Source organism: Clytia hemisphaerica, unplaced genomic scaffold (assembly GCF_902728285.1).
Source record: "Clytia hemisphaerica strain Z4C2 unplaced genomic scaffold, Clytia hemisphaerica genome assembly, whole genome shotgun sequence".
In the NCBI taxonomy this organism is placed as follows: domain Eukaryota; kingdom Metazoa; phylum Cnidaria; class Hydrozoa; order Leptothecata; family Clytiidae; genus Clytia; species Clytia hemisphaerica.
This window is the reverse complement of record NW_027104213.1, coordinates 256,975-284,282: the sequence shown is the minus strand read 5'-3', so window position 1 is coordinate 284,282 and position 27,308 is coordinate 256,975. Positions and strand designations below refer to the sequence as shown.

The 27,308-nt window shown below is 35.4% G+C and overlaps 2 protein-coding genes across 2 annotated transcripts in view; both read right to left on the bottom strand.

Moving 5' to 3' along the window:
- Positions 1 to 91: 91 nt before the first annotated feature.
- On the bottom strand, positions 92 to 12,928 carry LOC136815665 (glutamate carboxypeptidase 2-like). The gene is made up of 16 exons (XM_067072112.1): positions 12,877 to 12,928; positions 12,215 to 12,453; positions 11,704 to 11,873; positions 11,286 to 11,401; positions 10,947 to 11,072; positions 9,975 to 10,170; positions 9,635 to 9,731; positions 8,757 to 8,855; positions 7,621 to 7,706; positions 7,041 to 7,160; positions 6,620 to 6,766; positions 5,510 to 5,754; positions 4,867 to 5,131; positions 3,552 to 3,648; positions 2,053 to 2,145; positions 92 to 373 (listed from the first exon to the last, which is right to left on the bottom strand). Exons 2-16 carry the CDS (start codon positions 12,427 to 12,429, stop codon positions 199 to 201), a joined length of 2,247 nt encoding a protein of 748 aa, XP_066928213.1. The 5' UTR covers positions 12,430 to 12,453; positions 12,877 to 12,928; the 3' UTR covers positions 92 to 198.
- Positions 12,929 to 13,192: 264 nt separating this feature from the next.
- Positions 13,193 to 27,308, bottom strand: part of LOC136815666 (non-lysosomal glucosylceramidase-like) — a 35,807-nt gene continuing 21,691 nt past the window's right edge. Inside the window, exons 17-32 of the mRNA XM_067072113.1 lie at positions 26,248 to 26,378; positions 23,127 to 23,194; positions 22,963 to 23,017; positions 22,351 to 22,428; positions 21,876 to 22,002; positions 21,422 to 21,521; positions 19,811 to 19,901; positions 19,624 to 19,660; positions 19,171 to 19,297; positions 17,713 to 17,847; positions 17,432 to 17,532; positions 16,501 to 16,576; positions 16,094 to 16,218; positions 14,367 to 14,510; positions 14,015 to 14,137; positions 13,193 to 13,753 (exon numbers count right to left, since the gene is read on the bottom strand). Of these exons, the coding sequence (XP_066928214.1) occupies positions 13,670 to 13,753; positions 14,015 to 14,137; positions 14,367 to 14,510; positions 16,094 to 16,218; positions 16,501 to 16,576; positions 17,432 to 17,532; positions 17,713 to 17,847; positions 19,171 to 19,297; positions 19,624 to 19,660; positions 19,811 to 19,901; positions 21,422 to 21,521; positions 21,876 to 22,002; positions 22,351 to 22,428; positions 22,963 to 23,017; positions 23,127 to 23,194; positions 26,248 to 26,378 (1,602 nt within the window). The 3' untranslated portion in view covers positions 13,193 to 13,669. The remainder of the gene's footprint in view (positions 13,754 to 14,014; positions 14,138 to 14,366; positions 14,511 to 16,093; positions 16,219 to 16,500; positions 16,577 to 17,431; positions 17,533 to 17,712; positions 17,848 to 19,170; positions 19,298 to 19,623; positions 19,661 to 19,810; positions 19,902 to 21,421; positions 21,522 to 21,875; positions 22,003 to 22,350; positions 22,429 to 22,962; positions 23,018 to 23,126; positions 23,195 to 26,247; positions 26,379 to 27,308) is intronic.

Sequence of the window (27,308 nt, the reverse complement as noted above, 5' to 3'; positions counted from 1 at the left end):
TGCCTCAATATTGCCAAAACAGAACAGGTTAAGAACAATTTGATGCTTAAAGTGTCTAAAAAATAAAAAGCATAATTTACGGGTTGATGAATTTGCGGGTTGTTATGAAGGATATTTGATTATTTTCTCGATTCTCCAATGCAGCGTATATCTTACACATTCGTGAAAACATAAAAAAGATAACAAAAATTTAAAACATTAAAGATCAGCCAGTAGACTTTCAGCAACTGCTCTTATCAAAGATGTCGTAATTGACATTTGAATCTTAAATTTCTTGAAATTGTCTTTTGTTAATTCCGGTAAAAGATCGGACAGTGCAGGAAGCGGACATGCTTTGAACTTGCTGTATGCTGATGACGTCATCAGGTAATGTCTAAAAAGAAAAACATCTTCATCAATGACTTCATTTTTATCACTATATAAACCCCGATGAAATCTGCTATATACCACTAGCCGTATCGGCCTCGTCCGACACGACTCTTTACCATGATAATCAAGCTCGCTTCACTCGCTGTCATTTTTGAGAAATCAAATGTTATTTTTTTTACTTTTATGATAGATATGTAAATAATGTCTTGTATTTTCCAAGGAAAATGAACAATAATGTTTTTGAATCAAAGATGAATTAAGAAATTTACCAGTAATTCCCAAGGAAGATCATGCAGAGCAAATTTATTAAATTTTGGAAGGACAATTGCGGTAAACAATATTTGGCAAAGGGAATTTTCCTTGTATTTTTCAAGGAAAATCGACCAATACAATTCCTTGTATTTTCCAAGGAAAAAGTTATATAAAAAAAGAAAAAGCAAAGAAAAAAGCGATTTTCAAGAAAAATAGAGTTATTCCGAAAGCAAATCAGATCAAAACTGCCTTTTTTTAATCTATTGGCAAAGAAAAAAATCTCGCATCGTTAAGAAATACCACATTAAAGAGTATCTTGTAAAACTATTCTTATGCTGGGAGTAATTCAGCGATCGTGGCTAGACATCGTGCAGACATACGAGGGTGACTTTGAAAGAACTTGAATAGCTTTGAAAATTTGAAAACTTGATATTTAAAAATGAAAAAGAAAAAGCGAGCGGGTGTTCAATTTAAAGCATTCTTGAAAATATTCAAAAAAGAAGCAAACACATGTTTTAACGGCTTTCATTTTAAGGCTGAAAATTGACCAATTGAAAGATCGATACAGAAAAGTCGCGAAAAAGAATTGCCGTCTGCTCAAAAATCACTAGCGAAAAAGATCGATGCGAGAATCGGAGTGTTCCGTACCCGGGGGGGGGCAGTCAGGCAAATTGACCGACGGGTATGTGCGGCGGTTAAAGGTATGTTTTTCAAAATATCAGAAATGCACTGTAAGGGTGGACTTTTGATAAATGCACTGTAAGGGTGGAAATTTCAGCAAATCTGGGAAAAATTGCAAATTTTTGCTCGAAAATGTTGATTTTTTTTGCTCTAAAAGAGTTTAAAATTTGAAAAAATGCACTGTAAGGGTATGAATTTCACCGATTTTTTTCTGCACTGTAAGGGTGTGATTCTAAAAGCCAATTTTTTCGCCGCACATACCGTCAGTTGGTAAACCCACTGCCCTCCCCCGGGGTTCCGTATCATAATAAAGATCCTTCTCACCAGACAAAAATATTAACTTTTTTAATCCCAGAAGACTGATCTTGAAATTTGAAAAATAGACGGGGGTGTTCTTTCCCATGTTTTCTACACTTTCACTTGTTCTGATCGCCTGACGACCTGGACATAACAAGAAGCATCTATAGAACTAGATGTGTGAATGTTGGTGTGGGCTAGATGGATGTGTACTAAGTGGCAGTTTTTACACTAGGCCTGGATGATGGTAGTATTCGAGCATTTTTTCAGAACTATTTCCATCAATGATTTTTATGTATACATTTTTTGGCATTGCAATTTCTCTAGCTTCTGGTTTCAGTTGTGAAACATTTTCTTTTGGAAAGGTAAATTTTGGTCTTCATCACCTCCGAATCTGTATAGCTTTATTCATGCAATACTTGCAAACAAGCAAACATGTCAAAGAAAACCTACTTGAGTTGGGGTCTTCCTGGAACTCCACCAGGGTAAGTGAAACCTTTCTCCAATTGAGCTAGCTTGTCGTTCACCATTCGCATAAACATCGCACTGAAATAACGAAGTAACGGACATCAAGAAGAGTATTGGGTGTGTACAATCCTATATAGCAAGCTCGAAAAATGCATATTTTGAGAGGGAGATGTCGGGAAAATAAAATTTATATTAAACAAGTGATACTTTTATGGACCTACCTGGTTATAAATTTAACAAATATAATTGATATCTACGTGAGCATTACCGTTAAACAATCATTCACAACACAAATAGTGACGATCTATTAAAATTAGTCGTTTGTTTCTTATAAAAAAAACGTTTAGAAACCAAAATTTCATGCTCTTGAAATAATCTTTCATATTGAAGACTTCGTGAGCAAAAAAAACATCTACACATCATCAAAAAATTGAGTAATAATTTGGCTAAGAACATTGATGTATGCTTATTAATAGTGATACTTATAAATAAAGATGCGTTTTTTGAGCTGAAAAAATCTTTTTTACATTTTTTACAAAAATCTGCTTGAGCCATCTTTTACCTACTTTCATGCAAAAAAATCAGAAAAAAACAATGATCCAATATTTCACAAAGTCCAAAAAACCCTTTTTTAGCCGTTTTTTGGCCTAAATTTGCCCAAAAACATTTTTTTTCGAAAATCGGGCTCCTTCACATTCGAGGGTTTATAGTTATGCATCTTTGTGCAAAAAATCATAAACAATGAAAGAGCCAATCTCGAGAAAAGCTAATACCTAAGTAATTGATAATGTGCTTATAAAAAAATATAGAATTTGGCCAGTTCTTCTATAAAAACACGCTAAGCAACCAAAATTTCATGTCTAAACACACATACTCTAAAAGTAAGCCCTCATGAGCAAAAAAAAACATCTATCTCATAAAGAAATTGAGTAATTTGACTAAGAACATTGATGTATGCTTATTAATAGTCATTCTTATAGATAAACATGCGTTTTTTAAGCCAACAAATTTTTTTTGCAAAATTCTGCTTGAGCCATCTTTTACCTATGATGGTACCCTACTTTCATGCAAAAAATCAGAAAAAATTAATGATCCAATTTTTCACAAAGTCCAAAAAACCCGTTTTTTAGCCGTTTTTTGGCCCAAATTTACCCAAAAAATTTTTTTTTCGAAAATCGGGCTCCGTCACATTTTGGCCACCACCATTTTGCACCTTTGCACCAAAAATCAAAAGATTTCTATGATTCAATCCTGAGAAAAGTTGGTAACAGACGAACGAACGGACGGACGAACGGACGGACGAACAAACACAGGTTAATTTATAGGACCTCCACCGGGGTAGGTCCAAAAATCTATCTAGTAGAGAGTCAGCCTTTAGGGTCCTTACTATCTTTCGTAGAACGCATTAGGCCTGGTAAGACCTGTCTAAGATCTTCATTTTCGCAGGACCAATATACACATGCATTAATCGGAAAAACACTTACTCATCCCTCTTCATGTTATCTTCATTTGTGAGGAAAGCAGTGAAGGTGGAAACAGCTCTCGAAAAACTTTCGACTCCATCGTCCAATGGCTTGAATACTATAGTGGTGAAAGATAAGACTTATGAATATACAAAAGTGTGCCGACTAAAAAATGATCAACCGCAATAGTCAATCTGCGAGTTTGATTAACAACTAACTAAGATCATAGATGAACAAGCTACATGCTGAATGGAGCAACTTGATAGAAAATAGAAATAGAACATAGATAACATGGCAACAGTAAAAAGAAAAATACAAATTAGAAAATCAGAACATGATCAGAAAAAATACCGAGAAATGCTAATTTTCCCTAAGAATAACAGAAGGGAATTTCCCCAAATAAGAAAGTCTGATTTTTACGGCCAAATCGAATTTACCGGAGAAAACTGCTTCAGAGTTTTTCAACTGCTTTTTAGAGAATCTTGTCTTGTATTAAATTGATTGATCCTCCTGACTATTTTCAACGTGAAGGTGAAGCATAGAAACGTTTTCATTTTATTTGAATAAAATTCAAAACATATATTTTAGGCGTTTCGGTGTCTTCCGATCACCATCATCAGTAAAAATTGAAATTAAATTCTCAAACGCTTCTGTGCTTGAACTTTACTTATCCTCTATATTTTTGCCAAAAATCAGAAAAAAAACTATTGAAGCAATTTTACAGAAAGTACAAAAGTTATTTTTCGAAAATTGGGCTCCACAAGATTGTATTAACGGGTTAGATTAAAAGGACCTCCGAGGTAGGTCCAAAAAAAACGAAACATGATTGGTTAAAGCTCACTAGACTCTAAATTATCCTTTTGTCATTCATAATTATACGGCATGCCTAACCTCAAAAATAGCGAGTTTATGTATTCGAGATAAATCGAGAGGGACGGTATAAAGCAAAGTTGACATGCCTCCAAAATCACCGTCCATTTTGCTCGACGACGGTAAAAACACCAAAATACCGTCGTCTGTTTAGGTGAGCAAAGGCGATATAGAGCCGTACATCAACTATCGACTTTGTTTTGTATCAATCTCACTTACCGTCGCTCTCGATATCCTCCGATACATAAACTCGGTAGTATCAAGCCATCACAACTTTGTAAATCATACCAAGTAAATTATGGCCAAGTTTTGAACTTGATTTTAAAATGTGACGTTTCTTAGATTCTTTACGATCTCATCAAGATTGTTTTGCTATTTTAGGCCACTCCACAAATGTTCTTAATTTCGGTCATGTATCATTTCAAAAATTTCATTCGGTAGGAATCATCTCAAACGAAAAACTTACATTTAATGATAGCTTGATCATCCAACTTGTGCTCATTCTTGATTGTATCTTTCAAATGCTCAGCTCCCTTAGAAAGCGTGTTCACATATCTGGCCATGGTGAATGGAATGAGAGGGTAATCAGCCAACCTCAATAAATACAGCAAGCCAACCTTAGCGGCGGTGAGATGTATTTTGTATTCGCTGTCGACAAACGTTTCCATCCAGTAGATGGTGTCGTGTAGCGAATGGTATTGTGGGTAATATGACGTGTTGTAGATCTTATCCTAAAGTGCGGAAGACAGAGATGTGAATTTGAAATCAAAGTGTGTTCTTCCTAGAGTTTGGTTGTTTTACCTTTAAGGGAATTATCAGATGGTTTGAGATTTGGTCTTCAGAAACCTTCTGCGGTCCTAAGTAAAACTCCCAGCTATTTTTGCATAATTATTTTCGAGAAGTCGAGATCACAATTCAAACCAAGGCTTTGGTCATGAGAAAGAAAGGAATCCATATAAGAGATAAAGAAAGGTTGTTGTTTCATGGTAAACCCCACAATCTCAAGTACGTGTTTCCGCATATTCTCTCACCTTATTAAAGGTGAGGAAAATATATTTATTATTTATATGTCACCAAGTGTATGATTAAATAAATGACTAATCTCTTACCAAGTCGGACTGGCTGTACATCATATCAATGGAGGGGATTCCCATAAATTTGTGGAATGGAAAATAATCGCTTCCCGAAGTCAACGGATAAATTAGATGGTTCTTCTCATCTTCTTTGTTTTGATATTCAATCTTGCACCGGTCGAACACGCTCTCGTCACGATATGGGTCACGCACGCTTTTGTGCACGCCAAACATCAGATCGTGCAAAAGCGGACTTGCAGAGGTTCGAAGTGAGTTGTTTCCTGTCGAAGTTTAATACAATTAAACATAGATTACAAGTTCAATACAATTTATATCCCGTTTTAATATCCCGATAATTCTGCTGGCAAAAAATCAAAATCTTATATATTTTACGGTTGGTCTTTGTAATTTTCAACTAAAATATGTACCGCAATAACGGTTTATAGCCTGAAACATGATTTCTTTAAGTCATGGATTACATTCATTCATTAAAAGGAAGTAAATTAGAACAAGCAACATGCTGAATGGACCTACCTGACGATGAGGGTCAGATTACAATAGGACAAATAGCAAGAGAGTAAAAAAGTGTGGTCAGCAGCTCGAATAGAATACCATGAGTATCACAGTTCAAATTACAATATCGACCTGTAATAATGCCGTATGACTTATAATCGTAGATACTGGGGGTGAATATATATTTTAGCGTGATTTCCCTATCGACGATAAAAGAGTGATTTTCCCAAAAGTCAAAAAAAAACATTTCTAGGCACTTTTTGTCCAGAATTATTTATTCGAAAATCGAGCTCCATCAGAATTTTATATCACTATTCAAAAGTTCAAAAAAAAAACCAAGTCAATCGCGAAAAATGCGCATTTTTCCCTAAAAGTGACGAAAGAGAATTTTCCCAAATAAGAAAATTCGATTTTTTCGGCAGAGAAAAAATTCCGGAAAAAACAGCTTGAGCAACTTTTTAGAGAACCTTGCCTATCTTTGTGCAAAAACGAACGAACGAACAGACGAACATAGGTTAGGTAGGTCCAAAAAGATTTAAACCATTCTTTTTTTTTCGATTTCTGGACAACTCCGAACTCTTTTTTCTGTTCCATATTTCCTACTATAAAACCTTCTCAGAGAATATCTTTTACCTGCTACAGCTGAATCGATATTAATGTAAGCTACCACTTTATCATGTAGTTGACTGTAAAATTCCTCCACGAACTCGATGGAGCCGATCTTCCCCGACTCCTCTGCATCCCAACCGCAAAGCATGATGGAACGTCGTGGTCGCCATCCTGTCGTGAAAGAAAAGTGACAATATTAGATTACTATGATTGCTAAATAGTCAAAAATGTTAACGATCACATAAAATTTGGATTAAGATTAATCTAAATTTTGTTAAGTCCTCAAAGAAGTTTATTTTTATCATTGAAAACGACTTTTAAAGTAATCATCATATTCATTTGAAAACATGGTAAAGTGATAGATATACATTTGTGGACGAAAACGTGCCACCTGGACTTGCAGTAATGAATATTATTTTGAAAGATCAAGTTAAAACCAACGTACCGGTTTTTGACTTTTGACCGATCACACGTGCGATTTCCATCATGACTGTGGTCCCACTGGTTGCGTCCACCGCTCCCTTCACCCATGAATCGATATGATTCCCTAACATGACGTAGCGGTCTACAAAAAATGAGGGAGTTTCAAAGAATTCCAGAAAGGCCATCATATTACATTACAGTTGAAGGGACCAATATTTTAGTTCGAATTATAGAAAGATTTGAGTAATAGAGATTTAAATTAGCGAAAGTTCACCGTATATTACCCTAATGAAGTGGGGAGAAAAAGTTGCATTTTGGAAGTAATCTCGACAGCAAGTACAACAGATCGAGATCAAGCTCATCAACCACAGAGACCTAATATTCTCAACGATGGAGATGTTTTAAATTTAATATTGTGGTAATATTCTAGTATGATACTTCCTTTAAACACCAGTTGAACCAGGTGCAGTTAATAGTTCCGAGTCGTTCGAGCACGAATTAGCAGAGTCATGTAAGGGAAATAATTTCATAGGACATCGGATGCGTAGGACCTGCTCCGTTCATCGGAGAACTATCACTCTCTTTCTTCTAATATTCATTACCTGGCTCCACATTTCCTTTCATAAATCCGCACACATTTCGAATGCCGGTGATTTTGTTCTCGTTGTTGACCACCAGATCGACTTTCCTATGTTTGAATTGTGAAGCGTTAAAAGAAATTAGTGAAGCAGCTTTTTACAGGAAACCATCATGAAAATCATAGATTGAAACTGGAATTTAACTCTAAAGTCAATCTAATTCAAACGCCAATTCAACCTAAACTGCAACTTAATCCAACCACAATTTGACTTTAACCCAAAGCTAAGCCTGGCCAATTCAACTGAAATCCTAATCGAACTGAAGGCCTATTTTAGCTAGAAAATTCAATCCAAACCCCCTTCATTAGATTAAACCCCTTCACGAAATCAATCCCCAATATCCATTAGAAACCCAACCCAACTTAACCCAACACCATATGAACTAAAGCCCAAATTCAATCAAAATACTAAAACAACAAACACTGTGCATATAATCAACTCAAATCCCAAAACAAAAAACAAAATTCAATTCAAATACTAACAAACCAAAAACCCAATTTTAACCCTCTCCCCGTGAAAGACAATTTTACAAATCCCGTATTGATCTACAAGATACAGCCCAAGCGTGTGCTTTGCGATATTTGTAAAAACAAATTGAGTCCAAAAATCAGCTTAGTTCAAACCCCAAATTAACCCTAACCCGACTCAATCTAAACATCATTCCAACTTAAATCTTAAACCTTAAACCCTAATTCCATTTAAACCCAAATATGATGATTGCAACCCAATTCAACTGAAAGCCCAGTTTTACCAAAAATCTAACCCCAAATAAAACCATAGTCCTGATAAAAACACTGATCTGGAAAGTTATTGTTTTAACTTTTTGTTAGCTTTTTCCTTTATCATTATCAAAAGACGAAAATCGATCTGCTCAGTTTTTTTATCACGTTATCAATTACTCTTCTTGGCGTTGGTTTAGGATTTAATCATATGATCAAAAAGTGAGCAAAACAAACTAATTTCTCAACGCAAGTTGAAGTAAGAAACAATGGAAAGAAACAAAAGGCTTCCAGACCGGGATCTTTTTATAAGGACAATGATAAAACCATCGCTTCTTAAAATTTCTACTTACGAAATTTACTAAAAACAATGCAACTCACAATGCAGTATTATTGAGAGGACCATATCGATACGAAGTGACATTCAACGTTCCCCTCCAACCATCTTCATCATCCACCACTTCTTCACCTCCGAGATAACTGAATGAAAGAAAAACAATGTTTATTGAACAGGGGTAATAATAATGAATGTGGTGGTGCGTATTTTCTCTTCTAGTTATTTCGGATATTAAGAGATCAAAACAACGAGGGGAGAAAAGTGCCTACTTCGCAATTAAAAAAGAACGACAAATTTCACCATCCACAACTCTGACCGTAACTGTACCACCCCTATACTTGTCTCCCGAATAGACATCCCCCCGCTAATTATTTTGAGAAAAAAAATCCCAACCCCCCTCGCTTTTATTAAACACCCCCCCCCCGCTTATTAAATTCGAATAATTTAATATTTTATTACAGTGTAGAGAGATCTTAAACTTGTTAAAATTTTCCTTTTTGTTAGTATTGGTTCTTATTTTACGTGTTCATTTGTTAAAGTTTCTTTTTTGTTGTTGAAGTTGCTATCAGTTAAAAAAAAATTATGTATTCAAATTACCCCCCTCTTATTCCATCCCCCCACTTATTAAAATTTAGAAAATTTTCCTACCCCCTGCTTATTCGGGAGACAAGAGTATGTATTCATTCTTCTTTCTGTTTTGTGTAAATTAAGGACTAACAGTTTATAAATACGCAAGTGTTTTAACTTTATTTTGAAAATGAAACAATAGATGCGAAGAAGACACTTTCTCTATGTGCAACACGCAATTCCTTCTCCACATACAATGTGATCACTCACTGTATCTCATCATGGGGATTTTTTGAAATATGGGACACTATGACAACCTTCAGACCAAGACAGAAGTTTGTCGATTGCTTGATACCTCAATAACTGTTCAGCATCAGATGCGGCGATGGGTTGAGATGGAATTTTGGAAATTCCTTCCACTTCAGATACATCATCCGGACGATATGCCCAATCTGAAAGATCGAACTGAGCATTTGTATTTAGCCCTTCATTTGCTCACTCTTCTGGAAAATATTAATACGGATTTGGTGAAATCGAAATGATTAAACTCATTGTCGGTTTTTTGAGCTACCTTTAATAGTTTTGTAATATATTTTTGGAGCAAAATTAAGAAATGGAATTTTCTTCAGCGTCCAGTTGATTATTCGGGGATAATTGGGAGTTTTCGTTGAACAGGGCTCTTTTTTAGCACAAACCTTTGGCAGGGTAGCCACCGGACATAGGATCGCCTTCAGGAACACCGTTGACACGACTCATGACTGACCCTCTTTGAACCCCATCATCGGACAACCAGCGGCCGTTGGGAAACTTCTCACTCAATACTGGTGCATATTGTTTGGGATCGGCATAGATGAGAATCCCTGCAGCTCCGTATTTCTCCGCCATCAACACCTGAAAAAAGAGAAGAGTGTTATAATTAAATAAAAAAAGGACTGATTCAACACATAAAACGCTTTGTCGAAGAGAATTTCAAAAAAGGTGGCCACGTAATAGTATCAGGATGAGAGCGAGGTTAAGCATCGATAGATCACGTAGAAGGACGTAGCTCCTTTAGACTTTGTTCACGCTACGGAACTTTTCTATAGGCCAACCCAAGGGCAGGACAGACACAGTTCATAAAGAAATCAACTTTGCTTCTAGAACGAGTTTCCGCTTGATTATTCGTTCTAGAAAATAAGCTGGGTAAGTCTGCCTTGAATGCCAATTAGCCTGTAGAAAGTTCCGCAACGTGAACGAATGCTAAAAGAAATTCTTCTGTTGTCGTGATTTACCTATCGATATTCATTGTATCGTACTTTTTTTGTAAAATCTATGTGAAGAGCTAGAACGCACATGGAAGCCAATCTTCCCCACGAAAGTCAAGTAATATACCTGTTAACCAATAAGTTGTAATTCAAATCGAGGCAAATATAGCACTATACTTTAACTCGCTAATATTTTGCTTACAATAACACGCAAGTATACTCACGCACAATAAGTTGTTAGCGATTTTACCGTACTCTGATTACACGTTAGCTTTTCAATGGAATGAATGCCGTCCTATATAAGATTCCACTTCCCGTGCTAAGATTCCGTTGCATTTTCCGGGATTTTTGACACTAAAAACGACATTAAACTCGAAAAATATCTCGATCAAGGTTATCATAAAATATGAAAATGTTCCATACCTTTCCAGCACGTCCACCCATACCATATTTGGTCAACACAATGCGATCAGTAACGTTAACACCCAATGAAATCAACTTTTGAAAATCTTTGTCACGCCCAAAATTTGCATACACCAAATCCTTCCCCTGTACAATAGAAAATAGTTGAGACCATTTATTAAGATAAAAGAAGTTACCTAACCATCAAGAAGAAAAGAATTATTTCATTTTTTGTAATACTCAAAGTTTCATGTCTTTAGACAATCGTCGGCTACTAAAAGTGAAAAAAGAATTGGTTCTTTGAAAATAGGACAAACTCATGATATATTGAAGAAAACAACTTGGTCACGTGACACTTACCCGCGCAGCCCCGTTCATGGAATATGCGTGAAAAGGCGGAAGGGAAGTGTCGTCTCCCTCTCCCAAATCTTTATGAATGATTTCCATGTCACGTGATTTGAATAATGTCTTGGAACCTGAAAAAATGAGGGTGCACCTATAATGAAGCATTTCATTCTTATGTCACTTTTGCACTTAACCTCTCCCTAAATTATTCTGAAGTGCAACGACTACCTCGTTTGGAAACCATTACCAAGGTGATTATTATTGCATCATAATGGTGTAAACTTCTTATGAACTCATTTCGAAAACAAGGTGAACACTTAAGCGAATGGCATTGCTGGAATTAATCTTTAAGAGACTACCAGATCGTCAAATTGTAGAATATATTTCTATCTGAATTATTTTAAAGAATGAGATAGAATGAATAAACCCTAACCTTCTTTCACGTACACGAAGTTGGGATCATCTCTTTTGGAATATGCCAACAGTGTTGTGTAGTTGTGGAAAGTTGCTTTGAATCCATACTTAGTGAAGCGGTTGAAGATCTCCTGCGAATTTTCGAACGTCCTCGGTGTGGATGCCACGTGTGCATGTTTGGCGAAGTAGCTAAAAAACCACAAAAAGATTTTGAAAATGTTAAAAGCATAGGCGTAGCGAGATACCTTGCAAAATTTATGGATGAGAGCGGTTTTTACGACACTGTAGTTATGTCTTTGTTTAATCAAAAGATAATGAATATGTCATAAACGTCTGCACTCCCTCATAAATTTTGCAGGGTATCTCGCTACGCCTGTGAAAGATTTAGTTAAAAGAGGGTAGTTTATTGTTTGATAAATTGATGACAAATTGATAAGTTTCAGCATTTTAACAAACGATGGTTTGGGATCATTGCAGCCATCAAGAATCAGAAAGTTATGATTTTTTTGAAAAATAATTCAAAATTATACTGCATGTTTTTCTTGAGCTGGTCAGTTTTCATCAGATTAACGATACTTTGGTGAGCTTCATCCAACTCTTTGATTGACATTCCACTTTTCGCGCCTTTCCTATCACCATCATTATTACATCCAGTGGGTCGAGAAAAGTAACCAATCACGAAGAAGAGAATTGCTAGTACGAGACCTCCCGCAACGACCGTTATCAACTGCCGACGCTCCAACATTTCAATGCCAATTTTTCAATAACTCTATTCTCGAAAATACGTTGTAATTATTAGAATAACTGTCAAGAGAAGTATCGAGAATTCACCCAGCTGGCGCACACAACATTGTTTCAACGTCCATCTAACGTTATATGGATGTTGTGAACTTTAGATAAACGTCAAGATAACGTTGTGTGCCAGCTGGGAGAGATGGATTTGGCAAATTTGGTACCCTCTGTGCCGAAAAGACGCACGCGAAGGAAGGACATCATTCTCTCGCTTTTAAGAAGAAAAAAGCGAAATGGGTACACCAATTTTGTGCTCTGAAGACAGCTGGTGGAAGTCATTCCCTTACAACCAAGTGACTGCATGCACAAAATATTAAGGAGCTGGATACCATGACATAAGCAATAACAATACAAATACGAAAGAGTTTAGATAGTATCAGAAAATAAAAGCAAAACTCACCTCAAATCGATGAAAGAATGCACTGCTAAAAATAAAAAAAAAGAAGTTTTATGGACCCTTAGAAAAAGGACTTTAAGTACCAAAATATTTTGTGTTTGTTTACTTAAGACACGTGATGAGATACTCTAAGTGGTGGACAACTGAAGGAGCGGTGTTCGGTTTCAAAATCAAAATTCCTCAGTCAGCTTTGTCATAGGCGTCTGCTCATCCTCTATCGAAAAAAGTTTCTTATATAAGAAGTCATATCTATAAAGGTCTGCGATTCAGACTAGCTATGTCATAGATTATCAAACGAGTAATGGGTCTTGTCGTTTTTGTTTGAATTTTCTTCAATTTATTTCACATTACTAAAAAATAATAATTGACAAGCCAATCTTTTCGTCCCAATTCAGTAATACCGCCAGGCAATACAATTTAATTACCAAAAATCATTTCAATAAATTAATACATAAAAACGTTAAATTACAAATGCCCTTGCTGATATATAAAGTTGAACCTAAATTACAAAAAGTATCAAAAAAAGTACTTTAAAAAGACAAAAACCCTATCCATCAGAAAAATTAATTGCGCGATATTTTGTTAAGATTTTCGGTCGACTTTGTTAACTTGAAAAATGGCTTTTATAGAATTTCCGAAACCTTTCCACAGACCGTTTGCTTCAGACACAAGTACCATAAAAATTTGTTTTCAATCTTTCTTTTGAGTTAGATTTAATAAAATGGAGTTTTTTTCTCTAATACATAATACCCCACGTTTATCTGTTCGAAGTTATTGGAATACATCGCCACCATCATTACATTGCATATTCGACCAGCAAACTTTCGTTTTCTTTCACCACAACTGGCTCAGTAAATACAATCTTCAATTTATCACCCTCCTGGAAACAAAACAAAAATAAATTATTTTTTACTGTGTACTACTGGGCTTCTTTGTCCATAGAGACTTGACATTGACTTACTTTTTTCACTCCCCCAAATTTGATGCCATCGATCGGTTGTCTGATAAGAGCCCCTAGACCCTAGGATGATAAATATTACTGCTACTCATTGTATGTTTTTCTGGCAGAGACAATTGAGTTCCAAATACAATCAGATCACTGAAGATCGGCTAAGACGACATTTTTGTAAACACCGTTTACCTTTGTATGATTGTATGCGTTGATTTTCTTTCCCTTACATGACACTTTAAGTGAATTCGAAACATCCGTTGAATTTGTGAGGGTGAAGCTGGCCAGCGTAAGTATACCATGTGCTAGTTGTAACTGAAAAACAAATCAAGTAACAATATGAATGTTAAGTTTCTAGTGCGTATTTATTGTTAGAATTTCACTTAAACAGTCCTTTTTTGTCAATTTTTCTGTCACGTAGCCTTTATGGTAAAAAATTATTCCATCTCGTTTAAAATTTGTCCTCCTCTCGAATAAATAAATCCTTAAATTTTCGCCTCCTCCAAGCAGTGCAAAAACAGTATCCTTTGCAAATGATTTCTACCTCAGCTTGGCCACTTGTCTTTTCAATCTTCTGTTTGAAAGTTCCCCAACACGTCGGGAAGATGAAGAATCCGGTGTAGTCTTCTTTATTGAGAACCGGGTTGAAAGTGACGTCATAATGACCATTGGATGTCAAATCACATTTCTGGCAATGAAATGATATATTATGCAGTTTAAGGGCTCTGACCATAGTCAAAAAATCGATTATGAGATTTGAAGATAAGACTTTTGTTTTGAGTTCCTTTACACTTTAAAACAAAAAACTGTCTTTATAATTTGTTTGTGAATTTCTTTTATCTTAAGAGTAATTAGCAATTTAATTTTCCGAAAATCTGTTCTTAGTGTGGTTAAAGATACTCCATTTAATGCAAAAGTTTTTTCAAAATGTTTTTTCTTCGCCGAAAATACGGTCTTCGCAAATTTTCTTCTTCATCAAATTTTTCATTGCAATTTTTAGATATTCAGATTCAGGAGTTGTTGGTCTAACAGAAAATGTATAACATATCTTAGTTCTGCTGGTTACATCAGTCAGAAAAACACATTTTATACACGATGAATATGAAACATTCACTATGGTCAGAGCCCTTAAGTAAATTGACCTTATTGCTTTTTAGCGTGGTCGAGGCTAACCCTAAAGGCTCTTTTCTATAGAGAAAAAGGGTTGCAACTCTTTCTCCTTGTTTTGTTCTTTGTTCAACTTACCCCTTTACACTTCTTTTGAACTGGCGAGCATTAATCATTCTGTAGACATTGGTAAGATCAAGGTTTTATCTAAAAACTTGTGATTTATACCGGGTGCGCCACAAAAAAGTTTCTCTCTTTGAAACTGATTTTTTCGAAATCTAAGAATTAAGAAACAACAATTCCTATTCCCTCAGAAAAAAGAAATATAAACTTAAATTTTGATGGTTCATTTATTAAATTCGATTCATTGAATCAAAAGTTATGCTCAATTGAATAAAAAAGTTACTTTCAGAAAGTGCCCGAAAACGTTAAAAATCGACCTATTAAATTTTTATTTTAAAATTGGCAATCGCAAGAGGCTTTACATGATTAAGACCATTTTTTCTGTAATTAAACACATAAATTTTGAAACTGATTGAACGAAAGGGTTTAAAATGTTCATTAAAATCATTCCAATTTACTTTTAACGAAATCTTCCACATATTTTTGGTTCTAGACTAGATAAAGTCTATGTAAGGCTGGATGTACCTCGAAACACATATTTGATGTATTTTTTTAAATTTTACCAGATTTTTTGGCTTTTTTCGACGAATCTTCTGCCTTTTATTGAAATTCAATCTTCCTTTATACAACAAACGGTCAATTAGACAGCTAATTATCATTTTTAATGACTGAAACGAAAATACTGATGCATCATGTTATTATGCTTCTGTTTAATTTGATAGGTCGATTTTTAACGTTTTTCAGCACTTTCAGAAAGTAACTTTTTTATTCAATAGAGCATAACTTTCGATCTAATGAACCAAATTTAATAAATGACCCATCAAAAGTTAAGTTTATATATCTTCTTTCAAATTAAATAGGAATGGTTCTTTTAAAATTTTTAGATTTCGGGAAAATTAGTTTTAAAGAGAGAAACTTTTTTGTGGCGCACCCGGTAGATAAATACTACTCTAACTTTTTCCTTCGAAGCTTGAGTTGGACACAGATAAAAACTGCATGGGGAAGGGTAGGTGTAACAAGAAAAGACTGACAAACACATACTTGTCCACTCAACAGGGTCATCAATGTGAATGAAGACATTGGTCTTGCATAATGATCACCGCATTCGATGTCGTTCCAAGGACTTCGTCGTGTGCCGTCATAAAATTGTCGTGTCAATTCCAATACTGAGAAATGGAATTGGAAGGTTTAGTCAAGCCCCTTACATAGTAAAATGGACAATTTTAGTTGCTACTGCTAGCAATGCGATGCTATAACGTGCTTTGTTTGCGGTGAAACAAGAATGGTCGAGCGAATAAGTCGAAATTAACCCTTCTTTCGGCAAGGCATATTTTTACTGAGCCAGAACTAATCAGAGCTCGAAGTGTTCATTAGAGTCCGACTTAAGTGCGGTTGTATGGGCATTTACAATTATTTTCATTACAGTCGATAGACGAGCAAAAACATACCATGCATTCCTTGTTCGCTATACCCTTCCAACAGCAACATGGTGGCAAAAGGATAAACCACACCCGACCACGCCATCTAAAGGTAAAAGAAATAAATATTATTTGAACAAACTTCACGAAAAGACAATGGGAAGATTCACTACCTACGAATTATGTACCCATTACTATGAAAAAAATTATCAGGGCTCAAACAAACTCCAAAATACAAAATACTGTGCAATAGTTGTCGTGGGATAACAAAATAGATGCCATTCACTCGGGTGAGTTAGGGCGTGTCTAGATTTTTAAAAATCACAAATCCCGAATCCGCCTTAACCGAATTAACCTAAAAATTAATTATTAAAGAAAGTGTGAATTATGACGTCATTGAAATTATGACGTCATAAATCGTAAATTTTTCTGTAACTCTATAATTACATGTCGAATCTTTGTCAAATTTGGACCAAAGATGCATCTTAATGGTGCCGCAGTTTTTATTGAAAATCTTTTCGAAAATCTTGATGACGTCAGCAAAAAATGCAAAAAATCAATTTTTTGCTGACGTCGTCAAATTTTTCCAAAGATTTTTTTCGAAAAGTTACATTTCAGTTAGATGCATCTTTGGTTCAAATTTGGGAAAGATTGGACATGTATTTTTAATATTATAGCGATTATAAGATTCATGACGTCACCAAATTCGATCAAATTATGACGTCATGATTACAATTTCTTTAATTATAGATTTTGGGGTGATATTTAATTAGGTCACAACCCAGTTCATAAACTTCAAGGTATAGAGGTACTTTAGAGCCCTAAGTGGATCTCTGAATTTGGCTGCTATGATAGCGAAAACTTAGGGTAAACTGTAAGGTTTTTGAGACTTTCCCTAAGTCACTCGAGCAGAAACATTTATCGAGAAATTCTATTGAGTGACAAACACATTGATACATACCTCAAAAGCATACAGTAGATTATTCTTTGGGACTTCATCCCACTTTCCATTGACCCATCCACTGTCTCGTTGGTCAGCAAACGCGCGTGGTTTTTGTGTGGCTGTTGTTGGTTGGAAGAAAGAAGTTATTTTTTCATAGAGGCGCATACAATTAAGCGTAAAAATTCTTTTTATCCAAATCTATGACTTACTTTTCCCCGTGCTATAACACCCGAAGGAGTCAAATTAAATCATTAACAGATAACAAATCAATCTAATTTGTCATGAAATTTCCTTTTTACCTGGATCAAAAGAGTCGACATAGTTTCTGGTGTAAGTGTTCATCAGGTGTGATTTGATGTGATCTTGTGGCAGCAAATATCCCAAGTCCAGAATATGAGCCCACCATTGCCCATACATCACGCCTACAAACGTTGCTATGGATAGAGAGACAAACGTTGTTAAATAAATCAGACACGAATAACCTTAAATATTTATTTTATCGTTATACGGTGCATATGCAAATTTCGTTTCATCTTCAAAGTGTGCTTATTTATACGATTTTCTTTGATTTGCGAAAATGTGCGGACTCAGGGAAGAACTTTTTATGTCATTGGAAACGCTCATCTAAATTTAAGGATTTTACATCTAAATAGATTTTCTGGAAGACAGTAAACTTCCTCGAACTACTAGGATTTCAGTTTTTGCAGTAAGCAAGTATATTAGTAGAGGCCACTATGTCTTCCCGTGTGCAGCAGCTTGTGCAAAGGGATTTTATGATTGAATTTTGTCCCTTGAATGTAGAAGATCAAAATTTGAGAGGTGGGACCGGGTGTGACTACCCGCTGTCATGGAAACTGACGTCATCGGTTACTATGGCAACCAAAATAAAAAGTCGTCAAAATTGAAAAAATTCTGTTTCATTCGAAAGAGCATGAAAAACTGATAAAGAAAAAGGTCACAACCTACATCTGAAAATGAATATATTAGGAGATATAAAGGAAATAAGGCAAAATGACGCCATAAAACGATGACATCATCGAAAAATCAAAATTTGCGAAAATTCGAAATTTTTTGGTTTTTTGAAAAGAAGACCCTCCAGTGAACATAAAATATCGTTACGAAAACGTTTGAAAACTCGTTAAAAAAAATCTATTGGTCAAAATTGACAATTTCATTTTTTGCCTGTCGAAGGCTGGAGCTTGCCCTAGCACATTACAGGCAAAATTTAAAAATATCAATTTTTGCTCATAGACTTCTTAAAAAGGATTTTCAGACTTTTTCGTAATAATATTTTTTGTTCACTTTCCAAAAAACCAAAAATTTTTGAATTTTGGCAAATTTTTATTTTTCGATGACGTCATCGTTTTATGACGTTATTTTGCCTTATTTCCTTAATATCTCCTGATATATTCATTTTCAGATAAAGGTTGTGACCTTTTTCTTTATCAGTATTATTTCACGCTCTTTCGAATGAAACAAAAATTTTTCAATTTTGACGACGTTTTATTTTGGTTGCCATAGTAACCAATGACGTCAGTTTCCATGGCAACGGGTGGTCACACCCGGCCCCACCTCTCAAATTTTGATCTTCTACATTCAAGGAACAATATTCAATCATAAAATCCCTTTGCACAAGCTGCTGCACACGGGAAGCTTTTTCGCGACATAGTGGCCCCTACTATATGGATAGCTTAAAGGTTAATTTGTGTTTAATTACAAAGCAAATAACAGGAGACACAGAAAAAATAGTGACTTACAATCAGTAAGAAGTTCGACTTGGTGTTGAGGGTCGACTGATTGCACATACCATTTACCATTGTAACATTTCTCATCCAGATTCTTCGATCCCAACGTGAATCGATCACTACATTCTTTCATAAAGTCCTGGTCGAAAAACAAAGTTACAAATCACAATAGGAATCTACTTAGCCTTTTTTATTCTTGATTTTTTCAAACATAAGAAGCGAATCCAAACTTTTGGGTCCCTGATGTATCTGATGTGACTGTTAGCAAAACAAAAAAATTTCCGGTCCATCAATTTTAAAGATTGGAAAAGTGAGACTTCTCCTGACTTTTCAACTTCGTTGCTGAAAGGATAAAGCTGGATTCTAAAGACCCAAAGAAGGGTTGTTATGAAAGAACAGAGAGTTATATCAACTGAGAGTCCGCATTAGTTGAATAGAAAGGTCCATAAAAGATATTGTACTCACAGGATCACTTTGCATATTTGCCATCACTGCTGTCGCCCTGGAAGAAGCAAAACAACGAGAATTTGTTGATATGTTTTTACTTTTCACTTACAACTAATCAAGACCAGTAAAGTGCCAAAGAAGAATAAATGAATGCGTGACATACAAACTGTTATAGTGAAAGAAGTGTAGTTGAAAGAGAACTTACCGAAGAGCACATAAATACAACAAGCCCATCAAAACATTGTATCCATAAAGTGCACGATCGTAAGTTGACGGTTGTGCTCCGAAAATCATCCCTTGAAGAAAAAGAAAAATCAACATTAGTGGTTTTCCATAGAGTACCGTGGCTGATATGGGCAACCCTGCGCCTATCTTGCCTAACTTGTTGCCTTGTTGCCTGAGTTGGCCACCTATCTTCTGTTGCACGTGGTAATAAAGTAAACAAAAATACCAAAATGGTGTATCCAAAAAAAAACTGACCATGTTTGTTGTTTGTTTTGAAATTTGAAATGATAAAACTGGCGGCCGCCTGAATTGAGATGATAAAAATACAGACCAGAATAGATAAGCAAGATTGACTAAAGTCTGTCCAGATATAATTGGCAGTGGAAACAAGAATGCCTGTAACTTTTGATAGTCAAATATAATTATGGAAATTTTTTTTGCTTGTTTTAGAGAATCAAAAGCGCTATATCTGAATGTATTTTTGGCTGAAAAATTCGCGATTTTTAGCGGTTAAATTTGCGATTGCAAAAATTTAGCTTTTTTTCTACTTATGCTATAACGTTCATTTTTACACCAGTGGTAATTCAACCTTAGGCTAAGAAGTTTATTAAATTCCAAGGCAAACAGAAAAGTCCTTCAGAAGATATGGGACCCGAAATACCCCTTGGTAGCACTTTTCTGTGAAATATCGAATCTCCAACTTATTACTAAAAACGGGGGTAGTGATATGATTGATAAAACAGTTTTTCGATCATAACACATTTTACGATCTCTTTAATGACCTCATAGCCAAACTGTGTTTAGTGTTTTGGGAATTAGCAAAATTCTTTAATGACTTAAAAATAACAAAGGCAATATAACTTCATGCTTATCTTTTCAATAAAAACAATTATACTGTGATTTCACTTCGTTTCGAAATAATAAATGATATCAATAGCAATAATACCGGTGCACCAACACTTAACATTTTCCAACTTTTAATTGCGCTGTTCAAAAAAGATATCACTACCCCCGTTTTTAGTAATAAGTTGGAGATTCGATATTTCACAGAAAAGTGCTACCAAGGGGTATTTCGGGTCCCATATCTTCTGAAGGACTTTTCTGTTTGCCTTGGAATTTAATAAACTTCTTAACCTAAGGTTGAACTACCACTGGTGTAAAAATGAACGTTATAGCATAAGTAGAAAAAAAGCTAAATTTTTGCAATCGCAAATTTAACCGCTAAAAATCGCGAATTTTTCAACCAAAAATACATTCAAATATAGCGCTTTTGACTCTCTAAAACAAGCAAAAAAAATTTCCATAATTATATCTGACTATCAAAAGTTACAGGCATTCTTGTTTCCACTGCCAATTATATCTGGACAGACTTTAATTAGGCGGCCACCTAATTTAAGATAGGCGGCCGTCTGACTTAAACCACCGCGGCAAGATAGGCGCAGGGATGCCCATATCAGCTACGGTAATAGAGTGCAAAATCAAACCATGTCGCCTATCGTATATATCTAAAGAATTTTATTTCTTGGATATGATCATGCATGAATAAACGAAATGAGTCATAAGTATTGTTGTCATCAATGTGAATATCAACCTTCTTTCTTTGTGTCGAGGTCGTTGAGCCATCTGTTCATGATCAATTTGACAGCAGGCCACATATCATCAAACCATTCCTTGCTTGCTCCGTTCTTGATCTGAAATTACAGTGGTGCAATGTATATAAGTTGAGAAACAAAGAAAAGTAAAAGATGACACCTCATTTCTCTTTAGGTTCTGCAAATATTCCAGGGTCCAAAGTGGGGTTCTATGATGGTGATGGGCAGTCGTTAAAGAAACTTCTGAGTCATTTGAAATATTGCGAAAGCATTAGAGCGCTTGTGACGCTTTACTAGTGATAGAAATTGACTGAAATATATTTTTAAATGAAACGTATCATTGCCTCAGTATATGGAAGTCACCGAAGAATGTTTCTCTCAAATATGATATGGTTACCTTTGTCAAATGTTAAAGCAAAAAATCAAAAGCTATTCAGATTCATCACTACTGACCTCTCGATAGACTTTGAGTACGGTACCAATTTCACCGTCAAGACAGACGTATGTGGAGGCTTGGTCGATCTGATAGTTCTTCCAGTTGTTCCACTGGCGTGTGATCAACATTGGACATGGTGTTCGACTGCAATGTAGAGGATGAGACAATCATAATCACTGAAGACTATAGTAATAACATCAATAATCTAATGTAATATAATGAAAACAACGTTCGTTGTACGTTGACAAGCGAAGAATGAAGCATTCTTGAAGCGAAGAAGCATTGGATGTCGAGGTTTTTCACCAGAGCAAAAAATTCACTCAACCAAACTTGCTTATTTGTCAAATATTATCACAGAGACATTCGAGCTATAGAGAGTATTTTACAAACGTATCCCATCGAGCTAACATTTAGGTCTCATTAGAGAAAGATTCGAACAGTAGAAGTTCACACGAGAGTCATACGAGAGTTCACTGTATTGACCATGGGTACCTCGGTATGGCGCCCCAGGGCGTGATGTTGTGAAGGAGGTCGATCCCTCGCATCGTTCGCTCCAAGTCTGGAAACAAGCTGAAAAAAATAGGCAAGTTGTTTAGTTATCAAGCAAGACAAGTTTTTTCGACCTATTAACGTACTTAAGTGTTCCTTTCTGAACTTTTGCACGTTAGTCCTCACATTTATAGCCCACATTCTGGGACACATTCTCTAGTCTAGTGCTCTGTCTGTGTATGATCCTATCAAATAATTCAAGGAGGCCATAATATTTAAAACATCTTAATAAAGGCCGGTCTCCACTTTCATGTGAAATGGGCGACAGTTTTTTTCGTAACCTTTTTTGCCTGAAGAAAAGATTGCGTCATAAAAAAGTTTCGCGTTAACAAAAAAAGAGTTGAAGGAATTAAGGTTCTACTTTTTTCATCCGTTATTTCGATTTCGACTAATGGAATTGCTTCATTTTTCAACCGACCAATGACCTTACAAAAACGTCAAAAGTTTTAGCTCATGTCGCGCGAAAGTGGAGACCGGCCTTAACGGATTGGAAAATGAAGTTAGATAGAATAACGGTAAGGCGAGAGTTGGGGTCGAATCCCGTGATAAACTTACTACGCCAGGGCCATTTCATAGTTCCAGACATGTGTGCAATTCAATGGGCAACATCCTGAAATTGAAAAAGAATGCGGTATCTTAATCAGTTTTGTAGGGGCATTTCATTTGAGTTTGGGTTTGACATTTGTAAAGGGAATCAGTGTGAATGAAAAGAGTTATACCGGCTTGTTCACTGCAACCTTCGAAAGCGTACAAATTTCCGTCTGAATGCCACATGCAGGTTGGAGAGCTGGCGGAAGAAAATTAACGAACTATTAAACGTATTTTCAACTGATGTTTAAATGGTGGGAGGAGGGTAAACAATGTCATTATACTACGAGCAAGGCTTGAACTAGACGATGTTATCGTCCGTTACAGTGATAGTAAAGGCGGGAAAAATGGCGGTATGGCGTTATGGCGGTATACGGAAAAAAAATCGGCGGGAGAGTTTCGAAGAAACGGACGATAACTCTTTGGCATAAAAAAGATTTTGCGGTTTTGCTTGGACTAACCAGTGAGACTGGTTAGTCGCTCCGTGGTCAAAACCGCCTAAGTTTAAAGGCCGAGCTTGGTTCAAACGATCAAAAACACGCTGGTCACTGGGAAGAGACACAAGGACAAGATGGATCTATGGTTTTTCTGTGAAAATCCAGCTCATTATGGATTCTTTCTTCTTGGTTCATTTGTTTTATTGAGACTACAAGATAACTTAGTTTAAGGGAGTACTTTTTCCTCAAGTATTCTTCTGTAGAAGCTGTTTTAAAATGATTTTTCAACAAGTCTACATACAGCAAAAAGACACAGAGAAACTAAGTAAGGTAAGTCAGTTTGTATATTTCTTATGAATCCTATGAATCAGAGGCAGCGTCTCATTAGATATGTGAATACCCTCATATCTCCACTCTTAAAAAGTTATTTTCATCTGGTGTTAGCAGTTCTTTGACAACTTTGAAAAATGTCAAACAAAGTACTTATTGTCAATTGTGGACTTTAAAAGACTGCTTTTAACATACTTTTTGTTCGAACACTTTCACATTTTCTCATTTTGATTTGAATTGTCGAGAAGTTCAGTTACCTAGTCGTACCTGTAAAAATTATCAGATTATTATTCTAAATTTTCTAGGTAAGAATCAGAAATTCAGAAATAGGATGCATGGGAAAATATGGCAGTAATTTGCAGAGAGCACAATACAGGAATGAAATATTTGGCACAGCATTCTGGTTTATTATTGACTTGCAATATTTCACGACGTCCTGGTATAATTTGAGATTATAAATTGCAATATTTCACTTCACGTCGTGGTTTAATTTGGGATTATAAGTTGGAATTATTTCACTTGACGTTCTGGTACAATTTGAGATTATAACTTGGAATATTTCACTTGACGTCCTGTACAATTTGAGATTATAACTTGGAATATTTCACTTCACGTCGTGGTTTAATTTGGGATTATAACTTGGAATATTTCACTTGACGTCCTGGTACAATTTGAGATTATAACTTGGAATATTTCACTTGACCACGTCCTGGTACAATTTGAGATTATAACTTGGAATATTTCACTTGACGTCCTGGTACAATTTGAGATTATAACTTGGAATATTTCATTTCACGTCGTGGTTTAATTTGGGATTATAACAATTGGAATATTTCACTTGACGTCGTGGTTTAATTTGGGATTATAACTTGGAATATTTCACTTGACGTCCTGGTTTAATTTGAAATTATATAACTTATTTCACTTGACGTCCTGCGTACAATTTGAGATTATGACTTGGAATATTTCACCAACGCCCTGGTATAAATTGAGACTGTTACTGAAATATGTCATCATGATATGCAATTTGATAATTTGAGATTATGACTTGGAAAAATTTACATCAGCCTTCTGGAATTAGTCAAGACTGTAATACAGGATTGTCGGAAGACAGTTTAGAATCATTTGTTGTTTATCATGATTGAATTACCTATTTATCAGTTTTTGTAAATAAGAAATTTAATGTCATTTAAATCTGCCTCAAGGTTTTTACTAATCGGTACTTTTCCATTTTAAGCTAATTTCTGGGGATTTCTTAACTTTTCTCCTATTTCATCCTCACTTTTAATGTCTCTTTTTGGGTAGAAAGAAATTCAAGCTCAAATCAAAGCAAGATCAACATACTGCAAAGCTTACAAGTTGGAACTTTTTTACTTTTTCCCTGCAAAAGTTATCATAAGATTTTTCATCCACTACTGTAAAAATTTTTATCAAACAAAACAGGAAAGTCACAAATTCGAAATTGCAAGTATTTATAAAACTGTCAATGATTTGTATACATATCCTTTGTCTTTGAGCAAAATGGTGGTGGGGAGAATATACTATAGCTTTTTATTTACATGGACTTTAATATATAAAAGGGGTAAATATAAGGATATAATCCTCAGGCAAAAAAACAACAACAAACAAACAAACTTTACATGGATTGATGTTTTTTAAGAAATTTGTAAGGTGAAAGTTTAGATAGATATCCTTGTTGCAAAGAAATTACAAACTTATTAAAGAAATGATTGCTCATAAAAATTTGTTATTCTAAGAAAAGAAATTGTAGTTCCAAGAAAATATAAAAGGAATAAAAGGAAGAGGGTATTCAAAAAGAAAGATATCATTTCTTGGAATCTCAGTTTATATTCTTTCTCCCGCCTCTTTTTTTTTGTTTTGATTTTTTCGAATACCGAACACAGTTGGCCTCGCATACGGAAACTCCAATTCATACAATTTGAGCTGTTTTTGTATTTTGCGCCAAAATCGTATAGTCTAAGACTAGCAACTCTACCGACTGTAAACTCTTTTCGGCAAAAAAACCCGTTTGCGAATTTTCTTCGGCTTTGGGCTTTTTTCTTTGATAGTGATTCGTCTTAGACTATAACATAGTCTAGGCTTGAACATGAAAAATGGGCAAAAATCAGTCAGTTGTTTTTCCAGTGCCTATAATCGTATAATGATTGCTTGCCCTATCCGACGCTTTCAATCATTTTCCTTTTGAACTCAACTTTGATATAATCGGCAATTTTCTATCTATTTTTGGGGTCAGGGGTTTTATTTATGTAACGTTCGTGTTTTTGCCGTAAAAACTTGCCAGACCTTATTCGCAGACCCCCTTTTCAGAAAAGTCTAAAAGTCCTATCTAATTTCGAACCAATTAAATGAGGCTGCGTCCTACGAATGATACTACACATCCTAAGGGTTGGTCCCCTACTCGTAAGTAAAAGTAAAGATGATAACCATCAGATCTTTCCAAACGAAGTCAATGTACATGTCTTACTTGAGAACAGAGATCCTACCAGCCACACTGTCGATAACTTGCCATGGTAACGAGGAGTTGAACATGGCATCACGAAACTTGAATGTGTTGCAACGTCTGTCTGTGTATGTGGACACTGCATCCTCAATGACCTGTCCAAAAAATCGATTACTTTGTTTTACTTGCAGTACTCGATATTTTGGTCATCGAAGCCTTATTCTTCTATAGTTTGTTCTTATAAAAAAGTGTACATGGACACTTTATTATTAATTAGCGTAATTATATGTTCTAATTGATTTTTACCGGAATATTTGATCAACGATCTGATTCTTTAAGATATGGCCGCGTGGCCCTATATTCCCCGCATGCGACTACCATAATTTGACCGATTTGAACAATAGCGCTTTTGTTCAATTTGGGACTCTCGTCCAATCAGATTGCCGTATTGTGTCAAATTTTCCCAAATTTGACTGCTAGAACAATAGAGCTGTGTCAAATTATTGTTTGATTTCAAATTTGGGACTATACTGCAATCTCATTGGTGCTTGATTTCAATTTGGGACTATACTGCAATCTTATTGGTCGGTGCGAAATTTGAGACTATCCTGCGATTTGATTGGCCGAGAAAACGAAAGCGTTTTTGAAACAAAATGGCTACCCGAAGCGACAGACAGGAGCAAAGCTGCTTAGCAAAAAACACTCTAAATTTGAGCTGAAAACTGGTCATTTCTTGGTGATATTGGACATAATATACGATGTATATGGTGAATAATGTTTCTTAATTGATATGGAAAGCTTTGGAAGGAACTTTTAAGAGTATTTCTGCTCTTAATCATGTTGAAAACATACATATATTTGGCTATCCAACCAGATGCATAAAAAACCAAAACTTTGAATTTTACAGAAGGATTGGAGCTTCCTTAGAGCAAACCAATGATGAAATCAGACTTTACATCATAAAATATGACTCCTCTGCGAATTTAAAGAAAATTGGATCATTTTTCATGATGCTATGGATGAAAATTGTCCTTTCTGGACTTTGGCAATTTTGACGGTTGTTGTTTTGATTTTTGAAACTTGAC

What these genes read in the sequence shown, in the direction of transcription:
- LOC136815665 (XM_067072112.1), bottom strand. Translation starts at nt 12,429, where the DNA reads ATGTTGGAGCGTCGGCAGTTGATAACGGTCGTTGCGGGAGGTCTCGTA. An exon ending in CCATGAACGGGGCTGCGCGG is followed by an intron (nt 11,073 to 11,285) that starts GTAAGTGTCACG and finishes TCTATTGTACAG; the next exon opens with GGGAAGGATTTGGTGTATGC. An exon ending in GAAAGGAAATGTGGAGCCAG is followed by an intron (nt 7,161 to 7,620) that starts GTAATGAATATT and finishes CATTTTTTGTAG; the next exon opens with ACCGCTACGTCATGTTAGGG.